The sequence below is a fragment of the Neodiprion fabricii genome, chromosome 1 (genome assembly GCF_021155785.1).
Source record: "Neodiprion fabricii isolate iyNeoFabr1 chromosome 1, iyNeoFabr1.1, whole genome shotgun sequence".
Classification (NCBI taxonomy): Eukaryota; Metazoa; Arthropoda; class Insecta; order Hymenoptera; family Diprionidae; genus Neodiprion; species Neodiprion fabricii.
Window position 1 is genome coordinate 13,449,263 of NC_060239.1, and position 15,037 is coordinate 13,464,299.

Sequence of the window (15,037 nt, forward strand, 5' to 3'; positions counted from 1 at the left end):
AATTTGACCCTGAGCAAAGTTGATTAGCTACATCGAAGTCGTGTGCTCAAAGTTTTTTGCAAATAGTTGAAACAAAATCTCACTGAATTGCCGTAAAATAGAAGAAGATAGTGCCAGTAGTGGTACTAAGCAAAGTTTGATTGCTGACAAATTGAACAAAACTTTTGTTACTGCGATAGTTTGAGAGCGTATATAATTGGTTTGTGGTTTCACTGAAATGATTTAATCTGTCCTTGTATGTAATCTTGTTTGATTACGTATTTCCTGCAGTGCCAAGAAAGTAGCTTACTCGTTTCGCAAGTAAAATATTTATCCAGTACAATAATTTACAAATCAGGTTTGCGCAAACACGCTTGATTATGTTCACATATGGAAAAAATATTTGAATCGAATAATTACGGTAAAAAGGCTATTTCAATTTGTCGTTGTTTCGGGTCATTTTGATCTACGGATTGCACTGCAAAACTAGCGATCCTGACATATCGCAAAAAAACAATTTTTTCTACCAAAGAAAATTTGACCAGCACTTCGGAATTATTTGATTTGATTCAAAGAGTTGTTATAATCATCAAGAAGAGTTTAATCTCGGCCGAATAGCTGTTTCAATCAACGTGAAAAGCTATCTGTAGAATTGATACGAAGCGTTCACGAGAACGAAGTATCGTATGATTATCTTTCGAATATACTTGTGAATTGGCAAGTGATTGTTGAGTAACCGTAATTATATCGAACTTGCCAAATGGATCAGATCTTAACGCGATAAACGTTTACTAAATATTATATGATATTTACAATCTCTGGTATGATCTGTAATTAAAGTCGACAGATTGGAAGTGTTTTGATAAATTTACTATTATAATTAACTGAACTGGCCAAAGTAATCTTAGCATAGAAAGTATCCTTGATATAATAACTATTTAATCGTATGAAAATTTTGCATTTCATTTTTCTCACATATCATCAAGGTATACTGCAATAAAATGATAATGTATCAAATTTATTGACCCGACGTATCGCAGGGTCTTAGCATTGACAAGGAATCGTTCGATTATTTCGTGTCGCAATCAAAAAAAAAAAAAAAAAAGAAGGTCATTCGATAATCAATGAAGAAAAAAAAGCAAAACCTGCACGTCTACAAGTAAGTCGTACGACCAACAACAAAGAAAATCCGATGTACAATGATTCTCATTCCGTCTGTGTATAATAGCGGACGTTTCTTGTGTCTTCCAGTTATCGTACATGCACACATTTTCTCGATACGAACTTGCCGATTGGTCAACGAATAATTTTGATGGATTGAATGGCGGTAAAAGCGAGCGACATTGCAATACTGAATAAATACATAATAGATTCCAGAAACATTTATTTCTGGAACGAAGTATACATCGACGTAAGTCGGAGCCTATAAGAAGTTTCGGACACGCGCCCGTGCAAGTTGGTTGCTAAAAAACGAACTGGCGAATGTCAAATAATGACATTGAGGAAATAGCAAAGTTTTTTGATCGCCACAGGATCTATCAGCAGGTTCCCGAACGCGTATAGTATTGTGGGACCCCAACAGCTGGTAAATAAGATCAAAATCTAGAAGTTCGTTATGTTCAGAGTATATATTTAGATCGAAGGTCCGGGGTGGCGCGAGAAGTGCGTGAACTTCGCGGCATGTGATGCGTCAAGAGGCGTGTAGGCCTACGCGATAGATTATATTTAGTCACCGATACCAATATACATTCTTTTGTCAACATACAATGGCCATTACCCATCGAATTGTTTTTCATTATTAAAATTTGTATTCATTTTAATACTGCCATCACATACTTCATATTTTTATCTAACGATTATTATTGTGATAACTCCAGGTGTGAAGTTGAAACGCTATGGAGACCGGTTTTCGTTTGCATTTTTGTACGTATTTTCCTCGTTCACGATCTTGAACTTAAGAAAAGGATAAACGAGCGCGGGCTTCTTCATAACAAGGATTAAATTTATTGTTTCCTTGTTTTCACAGATATTTGATGAAGTATAGTATAGTAACCCACTAACAACACACAAATAAAGATATAAAAGTTATAATTGATTACGATGTAACGGGCAAAGTTTCGGTCGGATAAAAACGTTGTGTCATTAGGCGATAGTGCCGACCGAAATAACTTAACTATTGGACTCGTGTCAACTTTGGCGTAACGACACTTTTTATAATATAATATATTTGAACGACGTACCATGTCGAATAGTTTTTTTCAAGTTTTCCTTGCACCGATCGAGTACTTGACGGTACTTGTAATTTGAATTTCACTCACTATTACACGTATACATACGGTGTAAGTATATGTACGTGATAAGCGGGAGGACAAACCCGCCGAGGTGAAAACACTTGCAACAGGTGGGTGATCAGTGAATTGTCGCCGAATGAGGGATCAGTGGATATACTAACCCGCGAAGGAACCGAGGTACTGGAGTAACCTTGAACCTTTTTCCGTCATCTCGGGGTCTTCGTGGAGGTGGCGACGGACGTGATGATCGATATCGTCGGCGGGAGAAAAAAATTGGGTTTCTTGAAGGGTGTCCGAACCGTTGGCGGTCTGCGAATCACTTGCGGGTACGGGACTGTACTCGTACTCTTTATGCGTCCGCCCCTCTTGGCCGCCAGGCGGATGGTGGGAGTTGGCTTGTTCATTTCGCATCTCGCTATCGCAGTCCTGTACGAATTCTGTAAGAAGATGTCGATTTCTTATCAGCATCATATTGCCGAGTAGTGGACCTGCCACGCCTACGGGTTACACTTATCCAAAGCTATATCTATACATATTTGTGCTATTTGGCTTCCTTCTCAAGATGATCTCGAATTATTATTGCTCAATTATCTCCCGCTCGAATTTTCAGCGCATGATACTGCATTACGCAGGTTTTTAGTACTTTTTTAAAGTATATCTACGTATGTAAAACATACATATATTACGTAGTACATACATACATTTGGTTGACATTCATAGGATGTTACTTAATCAATGACAACAGTTATAACAACGCCACTAGATAATGGGCATCGTACCACTTGATACGCATCAGTTATTGACACATTAACACCCAATTATTGAACCTGTTATTTTCCAAAATTACAAATCGACGAGACAAATTATGAATTTCTCGACGCCTAAGCGGAATTGCTAGAGGGTTAGACACTACAAACTTATTTTTTGATAATTTTAGAATTAATCGTCAAACAGATACAACCAGAAAAGGTCAATAATTGGGACTGGGTCAATAACTAGTACACTTAGGGACAATGAAACTGAGACGGTCAATTTTTTACACCAGACAGTTATGTTGGCAACACAGAGAAACCTACAGCGTCATAGTGGGCCGAGCGCGAAACAAACTCAATCTCAATAAACATAACGTAACCCATGACCGTCGAATCTAACCTTAGACTACTGCGGGGATAATGACTTGTTCGATTGACACGTATTCTAAGGTTATATTCGACGGTCATGGGTTTATGTTTATTGAGATAGAGTTTGTTTCGCGCTCGGTCGACTATGGCGCTGTATGTTTCTCTGTGTTGCCAACATAACTGTCTAGTGTAAAAATTTATATCCATCTCAGATTCATTCTCCCCAAGTGTACATTTACTTTATGGGAATTTTCAAATAAGATTCATAATCCACATCTATAAAAAGAAACGCTCGTCAACAATCATAATCATATATGTACTGGGAATCTCCTCATTAGAACTTTTATTAAGAAATGGTTTCTTGCTATTGCAAAATGTGCGGAATATCAAGTTAGCAGCTGAACGGATCACGAAAATAGAAACAGAATTAGCCTCGTCAATATACTGAAGGTACGTACACAGAAGCAAAATTTATTCGATTTTCATGTACGTGGCAATTGTATGGACAATACTTTTTGGAGTATCAGAAATCACAAGGGTCGAAGTAAGAATTACTCATTGGTACGATGAAGTTATATTCGCGAATATTCTTGGAACTTGTAAAATATCGCAATCGAAGTAATTTTTACTTCACGGAAGTATCGTCCTGCATATAATTATCACCACGTCTACAAATAAAACAGTTTTTTTTTGTGCGGACTCAAGTTCTGACCTAGGATAATTTTTATGTTATTTAGTCGGATACGAGTTAGTAAATCGATTAAGATTTGCACTGTTTACAATTTTTAACGCTTCTTCCTCTTACGCAACAGACTTTATGCGTCAAGTGATGGATGGTTGAGGCGGAAAATACGCACGCAATGACAGACATAAACATATTCACAGAAACGATACTTCGGAAATACTATTTCACTCGACATCTGTAAATATCAACTCTTCCGTTATATTTGTGCCCTTGAAACCATTTCAAGTTTCAACTCTCCTCATTTCTAACTTTCTGCTTTTATATTTCTGGAGACAGGGCAAGTTACTTGATAATAACCCCGAAAGTAAAACGTTGAATGTTAACGACGCTGCGCGCGTTTATGTCGCCAATTTTTGTCCGACGATATTTTGAGATCGATTCATCGGATTTTTATGAATTTTTTGGTCAATCATGCGGATTCCTCATAATTCATAACCAATTAGATTTACACCATAACTGGTATTCATGTTCTTGAATTATTTCTGAAATTCAAAATCTTTCTATTATTCTTGTTTTCGCATATAACACGAATGGCGAGAACTTCTAGGAACGGCTAATCGAGCTGGTCGATTTTCCCGGCTTGTTTAATGCAGTATAATACGGAGACTAGGGATATAGGGATTTTTAAAATTTTACGATATTTGAGCTTCATGCTACTTTAAAGCATGTCAAAGTTTATCTGAGTTCGAACGAATAGAAGTACTGCGACTTTTCTTAGATAGGAAACGGTAGGGATGCCAACCCAATACCCACGCGGCTTAGGGGGATTGCGTTCAACCATACCGGGGTATGTCGGAGACATTCTGTCTCTCTCGCTCTGCGTTGTGATTGGTTTATGCAATTGCACTAGGCTGCGCGAGTATTGGGTTGGTATCCCTACCGTTTACTATTTACGAAAAGTCACGATATAATACAGTTAGGTAAACAATAAAATTGTATAACTGAAAACTCTTTGGAAATTATACATACTTTACGAAACATAGGAGGAAGAATCAATTTGCCTGATAGTAACAATCTTAGAAAAGGCAATTGTGTGAAAAATGAAAATTTTGGCCGAAGACGTTTTCATTTTGGTTGAACATTCTGGAAATGTGAACGAAATACTTCTTGTTCAAAAATCATTCCGCTAGAAACATGTTATTTTTCTTCTATTTATGCGGTAAAAATCTCTTTTCTAAACAGCGAGTAGATGAAAAATTTTTCTGTTTCCTATAATTATAACGAACGATTGCCGATGTTGAATAAACCAAAATGAAATCCATAACATTTAAACTTTTAGTTTATCAAACTGTTTTTGTTTATTGAGAAATTGTCTTCTTTTTCTTCTCTTTCTTTTGATTTAGAAGAAATAAAAACGATTCAAAATAAGTATCCATATTCTCCTCATTTTGAAAATTGCTTTTAATTGGTAGAAACTTTGCATCGATTGGATTACCTATTATTGGCTCTGAACTACTTGCTTACCCTTGCACTTGACTTAATATTGCAATAGAAAACTGATAAAATTCGAGGACAGACATAAACAATATTTGAAATTGAGATTGTTCAGCGTAACAAAATATGTTATTCTCTGCTTGCAAAGTACTTCTACGCCGTTCACAAATTCTAGCATCCAAATATAAAAAGCGCGTGCTGACTAGAGTATTTTTACACGCCCGGTTGGTGAAATGCGCACGTAGGCTCTTGTCGTATGTCACTTATATGTGTGTGTACAGCGTACACATAAGCCCGATTGATCTTGAGTGCGCATATAAGGAGCGTACTAGCTTGAGCATTTTTCCTCGGACAAATGTTCGTAAGCGCAATTTTTGGCACGGAAGAAAATATACGTTGATGCGCGCGAACTGTGCTCTGTAAAACCCGCTGTACCAGTTGAATAGCACATGAATGTGGAACAAAGATATTCAAACAAATGTTCGCATATATTGTGACGCATAACATTAAACGTTCAAAATGAAGATACGAGTTAAATTCGGTAAAATGGAAATTTGCCAATAATATAAGTGAATACTCGTCATGTCGTAAGAAAATTTTCACTGATTCAGATTTATAGAGTTCATGTTGCACAATCGCCAACCACGGGAGTGCCTATGAAATTTGTCATTGTGAAAAACATCACGAACCGAGTAAATTTTCTTGAACTTGAAAACACGATTCATCAGTTACGTGACAAATACTTTTCAACATGTATGTATGTCAGGGTGTGCCAAAAAAAAAAAAAATTCTTTTCAAATGCGCATTAAAATTTCGGTAGAACATCTCAAATAGAATATCTCAGTCTCAGTCAAATATGAGCTCTTAATACTCATATTTAGAGGTGCCTATTTTGATTTTTCTGTTTTCCATTTGAATATCAGGTAGAAAAAATCTAAAAAATTGTGCACTTTTTTTCTCGGAAGCGGCTTGACTTATAAACTATCACAATACATATTCTTACAGGAAACATGAGAAAAAAGTACAATGTAGGGCAGGATATTTCTAAGAAATAGCATTCCCCCACCAAGGAGCTCGACGTGCATTTATGGCGTTTTGAACTGCGACTCGCGCAATAGAGTTGCCAAAAGTTCATAACAGCTACGCTATTTTTTTCCAATATTTCACTTTTGTTGCCGGCCCAATTGCAAGAGTATTTGAGACTCAATGTTTATAGGCAAATATCTCGGAATCGGTTAGCGGTAAGAAACTTCTATCTCAGTACTTTTTTTTATGGAGCGTGAAATTTGTATAAAATGTGGGTGAAAAATCAAGAGTTGGGTGGCGTCGGTCAATCAAATTTTGCAAGCTTCCACCACTTCTAGTTCCAAAATGGCAAATTTCGAAACTTTTCGTGTATCGTAATCTTCGTAAGAATTGCAGATAGTGTTAAATCAAGTATTAAATTAAGAAGTGCCACTAAAGATTTGAAACCTCTAATATTCCCAGTTACATAGATGCTGCATTACAAAAAAATGGATTGATCAAGTATTCGATGGAGATAAGGCACATTTTTTTCAACATTTCGAGATTTCTGGCTATCAAACGGCGGCCAGCCAAGCTTCAAAATGACTGTTATACGTTTGACCTGATTTTTAAATTTGGAAATTTTTTGATTTTGCCATTTTTCCTTGGGCTCGGTTGTTCCAGAATCCGGCGAACGAAACTGAGCCATTGCTGGAGGCTGTGAATTGAACAATGAATTGGACGATCGTTCCTAACGAAAAACCGCCAAGCTTTTTTCTGCGGCCAGCTAGTTTCCAATTATGCTAGCTTTTGTTTCAGAAGTATACAGTGTTTCGAGAAAGTTTTTGCAAGTAAAGCAGAATAATTTTTACTGGTCACTGCACAGTTAATTTTACACGAATATTTTCAACCTTTTGTACTTTTTATTATGGTCCACATTGCGTATCCCATATCCACATTCCAGTGTGGATTTGAAAGATGTTAGGACACAGTAACCTAAATATGTGAATTAAAATGAGGGGGAGGGTAGCTCATGTCTTTAGCATAATGGGAAACTGTTTTTTTTTCTCATCCAGCGTAGACAAAATTTCAATTGGCCCAACTCTAAAGAAGATCGTATAGTCCGCAACCTTTATCGGCCGCGTTGAATGTCACTTACTCCGACTATTATCAGAGCCTATATGCTTTAGCGAAAAAGTTGGAACTAGCGCAATTCTACATGATAATAATAATTTAGTTTTACTCAACTACATTGCTAGAATATTCATTTCTGTAATCGAACTACTACTAATTGCAGGAATCATTTTTTTGGTGCTATTCTCCCATGAAAGAAAGACGTTATCGAATAATTTTATTCGCTGTTACATGTATAATAAATCGTGCTACGTGCGGTATTTTCACGTTACTGATACGTAGGATCTGAGGATTATAAGAATAAGTGACTATTATCAGAGTCTTGCTCGATTGATAAAGACTAACTGTAGTATCCTCTTAAGAAGAGACCGAAAAAAGAAACAGTAATTCTCATATTTTCTACAACGCACGTTCCATGTGAAGTATGTCACACCGGCTAAAGATAATCTGTGCACTTGATATTATTGACGTTTTATCTAAAACTATTACGTTATACAGCCGTAAATATAGGATATTGTAATTCGCTATTCACATAACAGCTCATTAAATCATATATTCTGCCAAAGAAAGAAGAAAGTAATGGATTTAAGCGATCGGTTCATTGGCAAATACAGTAGCTGATTACTTAATTGTGTGAATAAGGTTTTCCACACTCTAAAATTTGTTAATTAACTAATTAACGACAACTAATGATTTAATGAATATTTGCTGTTAATACACAGCTTCGATATCTAAGGTATCTCTTGTGAAGTATCTAGCTCAAAGAATTAAAGAAAGTATACCGAGGAAAATTTATAATTGCGGCTACTATATTTAGTCCTTGACCACACTGAGAGAAATTTTTTGTTTCGGTTACCGCTCAGTTCTTAACTATTTTCATTTTTTACCACAATCGAAAAATATAGTTCTAGGTACAAAATGAAAATTAGTTTTGTAGCTGTTACCGGAAAGTCTAGGATCTGTTACTATTCTTTCTCATTATGATCATTGTTACTATATTTTCTTGCGACTGTTGCGAAAATTTAATGCTTGTGCAACGATAAATTGATATTAAAGCCTTATTTAACTCAAAAAGTACAGTAAACCGAACGAACTGATTTTGCGTTGTAATTACCAAAAAAGGATCGAAAATAGCGCAAAATGATTACGTGTACCTCGTTTTTCGTAATTCCAACAATATTCAAACGGTTTTTTAACCAGACCTGTTTTACTGAATTTTTGTAGTTACTATAACAAATGAAATTTTTCTCAGTGCATTTTTAGTTCGTACCATTACAAAAAATATAAATCTGGATACTAGCCTTAAGCTAGTCATTGTCGCGATTTTCCTGTCACTTTTGAAATAATCTGTAGTATGCAAAAATAAAGCCAGAAAGGGCTTTTATATTCGATTTGTGTGCTAATTCTAAATTATTTTTTTGTGTTTTTCCAAAACGGTGATACGAACTCTATTGTACCTATATTATCGCTATTACAAATAGCGACGGTAAATTGCTTCCAAACGGTGGTAATCTTCAGTTCCAGTAATGCCCGATAGAGAGCGATAAGCGCATGAATTCATCGATCCGAAGATTTACGGGGAATTCGGAGGATAGATTGATCATTATTAATCATTCGTTTCGACACTCGATGCTTCGGCGAAAAAAAAGTATCAAAGATACTAAAAAAGAAACAAAGATCATGAGAATTGGATTGATGATATGGCATTTTTGGAGTGACTTTCACCCGATTCATTCAAACTCTTGGCAATTTAGATTAAATCGGTACTTGTAAAAAAAGAATCGATTCCATGTTGATCAAAAGTTTGAACATTGCGTATTAAACGGTTAATTACACGTCAAAAAGATCGATTCTTCAAGGATTGATCAAGAATTTCACATCACTATATATAAAACAGCTCTGATAATGGTTTTTGAGCGATTCACGATTGGCAATTGTCATCAATCCGCATATTCATATTACAACATTATTATTGCATGAAACAAAGACGTTTTCAGATGGTCATGTATGACATTCCATGTACAGCATATTACTGTTGAAGTTTTATCACGTGTTGTAACGACTAGATTTCAATAATAGTGAGAATGAGTCACACAGATGTAGTTGATGATGCAGAAAAAGTAAATGTACTTCGATTTTGGTTAATTTTACGTGCTAACTTAAACCTGTACCTCATAAATCAACGAATACCTAAGCAGCAATCGATTTAAAATCATTCGTTTGAAGAAATTTTTGAGAAAATTATTCGAGCTGTGAAAATTTGAATATAACATCCCTTTCGAGCCTTATTTGACTTAAGAATGTAGTAAACTAATCGAACAGATTTATGTTGCCCTTATAAAAACATGGAGTCTTGACAACTAAAGTTACACTAAGTACATATATTCGTTCACTTCTACGAGATTTTCTTATAATTCTTGCAATATTCACATGCTATTTTGACGATGTCCGTGTTATTAAAACGATACCCAAACGATAACAAAATTGAATTTTTCCCAGGGTATCAACTTCGTTATTACACAAAATTATTTTGAACAGAGTTACCTTACACGAGTAATTGATCGTAGATGAAAGTAGTTCACGCATAATTTAGTCAGCATAACAATTGTTTCTCCGTAAATTTCACCTCTTGTGAAATTTTTTCAACAAGAAAAAATGTATTGCGCAACGCAGAATTACCTTAGTTAAAATTATTCAACACAAATTTATCGCACACAAATTATTCCGCTGCTCACCCTCTGCCGGTCGGTGAATTTATAAGTCGTTACTAACAATTATCGCCACCGACAGGTGTATGTTAGCCTATTAAGTCGCTGTTTGTACAGCTTTTACCTCTTGATCGATCGAAATACCGTGGCCGATCGTGTGAATACGAAAAAATGAGTCATAGAATAACTGCACAGGCGCAGAAGACTGTGTCAATAATTGGGCATAACATAATTTAATCAGACGTTGTAGTGACAAATAAAGGCCACTGAGAATGTGCCAAATAAATATACGCAGAAAATTGTTGTATAGATTGTCAATGGATGAAAATTTATTTTATACAGCATAATTTTCTGTTATACGATAATTTCGTGGATATAATATTTTTGTATTCTGTGGTCTTTTTCACCTTACGCAAAGGTGATTAAACCCATAATAACACTAACAAGCATACGCATAGATCTTGATTCAGGGAGAAACAAGCGGCTGCAGGCTGGTCATGAGCCAGCCTAAAAAAAAATAATATCCAATGCGAGTTTCGAACTACAAATTCAGATTCGTGATTGGCGATTTAAAAGCCCTTAAGTACTACATGAAAATATGGCAAATTTTTAATGTTTTGAACCACTATAATGGATCCACCATTACGAATCTCGGAAGTCTGACCTTGGATTCGTTATCACTGACTCGAAAAATCTCCGACTGCTAATTTCTATCAAAATCCGAATATTTTTCAATTTGTTTTACACCATATTGGATTCGCCATTTCAGATTTCGTAAATCTGACGATACATTCGTGATCAGCTACCCAACAAACCTTCGAATACCAATTTTCAGAAAACTCCAAATGTTTTTAATATTTTTCAGCATATCGAATACGCCAAATTTAAATTTAGCAAATTTGACTTTAGATTAGTGATTGTGACTCAAAAAACCGTACGGTACCAATTTTCGAATCCATTCATCCATCGTCAAAATATCATAATTTTTATTGCATTTTTTGGAATCTTGTTATTGAAATAAGTCAAAAGGCAGTTGAACGATCAAAGCCACAATCTCATCAGTTCTAATCGTCGGACAAAAAAATTTATCACTCACATGCACATATGCATTCGTTCGTACATGCATTCGTACATACAGACGTCTATCCGAAAGTGGGCGGAGGTGATTCTTCAAATCTCGAAACGTCAAGATCTAGTGAAAACTCAACTTTACATTTTCAGGGTGTTCACAATAACTTCCTTTACTCTCTGAAAACAGATAAACGGGAAGTTAAAAAGAACGCCCATCTTAATAATCAACGATTTAGCCTTTCCCTTGTTTCTAACAATGGATGGGCAAATATAATCATCTTCAAACGGCCGTTGTGCAAACGTTTACCCCAGATCGCTTTGCTCGTTTCTATGATCGGGCACTTTGTCAAATTGGACACCTGGTTAGCGTCTGGGAATAAACATCCTTTCGCGTCTACATCAGAGTCTTTGGTATGTAAGGTGGATCTTTGATAATAAATGATACAAGGCATCACTTCCTTGAAGAAGCCGTCGCGGTCGCACGCGCCTTGCGCGTTTACTTTTCATTATGTCACGCATCATAGTTTTCCTTCCCGTATATTTACAGTATCAGCCACTGGTTATACCAATTCAGTATTCAACTCAGCGTTCCGTTTCCAAGGTGCATCAAAACCGCCCATTGTTAATAGCACAGCCAAGGTATCGATGCCAAATTTTCAACCAGCATTCGACCATCCGTCAATCATTATGGTGCACCATTATTATTCTCGACGATCCATCTATTCTTAGATTAATGTTACCAGCTACAATACGGAGGTGTGTTCGTATTTTATAACGTTACTAAAGTAATTTATCAAATCTTTACTTTTTTCCTCGTTGAATAATTATTTGGAAATGTCATTCATTTGTGGATCCTAAATTTTGCATCGCTTGCGTTAAACGCATCAACATTTATATTTGTACTAATTATTCCGTCATATTATAATAAATACTTTCTATTGAATGTCGAGAATATCTTTTCTATTCTATTCTAGAATATAATTTTTATTTTATTAATTTGAGGAATTATAATTCTTACAATACACATATTCTAGAATAGAATAGTATTTAATATATCCACAATAATATTGGATGACAGAAGAGAGAAAGAGAGAGAGAGAGAAAGAGAGATAATATTACGTTTATAGAAAGATGCGATAATTAATGAATTACAGTTTGGTTTGAATATGTGCTATATAAACTGTACTTACCACAGAGAACAGGTGTCAGTTTAGAAGTGACTTTTTCACCTAAAGATTCCTATAATATACTCTGTATTTCATTATATAATCTATAACGATGTGTTCCACGTGTGTCTACTGTACTGATAATACGATAAATTATTTCTGATAATTGATACAGTAGCTACAATAGATAATAGATTATACCTATAATGGTCATTTAATCCTCAGCTCCGTATTCGTGTCAGTTTGTCACTCATGAAACTGCTTTGATTTAGTTTATTGGGACTGATGGATCCAATTCCTGAAAATCCTAGGCTTCAAGTGGATTTTATCGCAATTAATGAGAAGACTCGAAAGAGAAGCGTCAGGTTATCTTATACACATACTTGTATACCTGACGTACGTAGAGAGTGAAACAACAAACCCCTCATCATTTCTGAACAATTTATTTCCTTGGGTTAATTTTTCTGAATCAATAAAATTATTCCAGATAAAAGACGGGCGTGAAGAGGCGACGTCCGTCCGGATTTGAATCCTCCAGCAGAAGTTCCGAAGATTAAAAATAGGTTATTTGTATGATGTTATCAGGCATTAATGCAGTTATAAATAATGACCTCACTCGCTTCTTTTGTCCGTTGCCTGCATTCCACAATTGTGTTTCTTCTTTCTTTCTTTTCAATCTGTTGGCTAACTGGAAAACGGCTTTTGATATTTAATTCTCACAATACACATACCGCAGCGCGTCAATAGTTTATTATTGTCTCGCCAATTTCAACGATATAGATATACAGGATGTTAAATTGTTTGGATGCTTTGCGCATGGCAGACCGAACAGGCTGCACCATTGTTCAAGTCCCTGCCTATTATAATTATTATTGCGACGAGAAGCGTACAGCAGGTATTCGTCGTAGTGGTTTAGCTCTATTCGTTTTACGTAATCAGCGCATCATGGTTCTAAATACATATGCATCGCAGAAATTCTGTGATCGTACGTAACAGATACCATTAAATTCCCCGACTACTGTTGCTACAGAGGCATAACGAGTTTGCAGAATGATAATCATCTCGTTTATCGCCTTGACCTTCTTTTTGTTATGGTAGCGTGCGATTTGGGATAATTTTCAAACGCCCTTGTTGAATTAGGAGCGTTTACGTGGCTCTTCTGGAATCCCAATGAAGCGGGAATACGGAAATGACCAAGATTGCGACCCAGAGGCATGTAGGTAGTAGTGTGCTTTCAAAGAAGGTCCAGTGCAGACAGGGTCAAACGTGACTGTACACTGAGGAAAAGATTTGTTTTAGTTTAGAACGACTGTTTAGCGGGTGGTGAAAAAAAAATGAAAGTAACCAACTTTTTCCTAAGTCGTCGTTATTGGTTTTTGTGATAAAAAGTATTTAGTTGCCTTAAGTAAAACGTTTTTTTTGCTACCTACAAACTAGCCGTTCTAGATCTAAATAATCCTTTTTCACAGTATGAAAGAAACGATTTGTTAAGGCATTGGCATTTTATAGTTGATTAAACTAAGACGAGTAGAACGAATATTTTTTCGAGCTAAAGGTGTTTGTATTAATTAAAAAAATTGTGTGTATTTTTAAGTAAAATGTTATTCAGTTTTTCAGCTGCAAAATATTTTAGACAAAACCATTATTTTACCAAATTGTAAGGTGAGTGTAAAAGACTAATTTTCTGTCTGTATATTAGAGTGGTCCAAAACCAAAATTTTTTTGCTTATCATCTCAAAACCTTTTAGGTATAAAAAAAATTCCCTCCAACGCGCAGCTCGATATCTCAATTCTCCACTAAGCTCAATGAATTTTTTTGGAGGGAATTTTTTTTTGTACCTAAAAGAAGGTTTTGACACAGTAGCACTTGAGAAATAAAAAAAAAATTTTTTTTTTTGACCACTCTACCGTATATAGAGGATAAAAAAAATTTATTTAATAAAAAAAATATGAGACTAAGTGTTTGAATAATTTTAATAATTTGCAATAGTATCTATCGATCACATGGCATTCAATTGCACGAAAGTTATGCGAACAGGCGAAAAATGATGGTCAAATTTTTTGTGTCATCAATTCAGTGACGCATTGCTTTCAGTAACGCAGGGCAAGGAAGGGCGATTTTGAGCGTGGTATATGATTATGTGGTGCCCTCGCAGCATAAATTATTTTTCTACGAGCTGTAACAGCGGATGTCCCTCGCAAAAGACAAACATGGTTCTCTCGCCGGAGATGTCGGAATAAAAAAAATTTGTCGCAGCTGCTACTCAGTAATAGTGTGACGTATTTAATTTTCTTCCTGCTCGACCAAGAGTTGGAATTTACCTTGTGAAGTAGATGCATTCCGCGGTTTGTTGCGTTAGTGCTGTTGTGACAATTTTTCCGT

At 35.7% G+C, this 15,037-nt stretch overlaps 1 protein-coding gene across 5 annotated transcripts in view; it reads right to left on the reverse strand.

Moving 5' to 3' along the window:
- The window catches only part of LOC124174883 (facilitated trehalose transporter Tret1-like), a 69,073-nt gene that overhangs the window by 13,948 nt on the left and 40,088 nt on the right, over nucleotides 1–15,037 (reverse strand). For 3 of the 5 annotated variants that reach the window (XM_046554486.1, XM_046554476.1, XM_046554513.1), the window contains one exon: nucleotides 2,432–2,707. In XM_046554486.1, coding sequence (XP_046410442.1) covers nucleotides 2,432–2,707 — 276 coding nt within the window. Of the gene's footprint in view, nucleotides 1–2,431; nucleotides 2,708–10,388; nucleotides 10,442–12,678; nucleotides 12,745–15,037 lie in introns of those variants that run through there. The other 2 variants (XM_046554497.1, XM_046554504.1) reach the window with 2 other exon arrangements.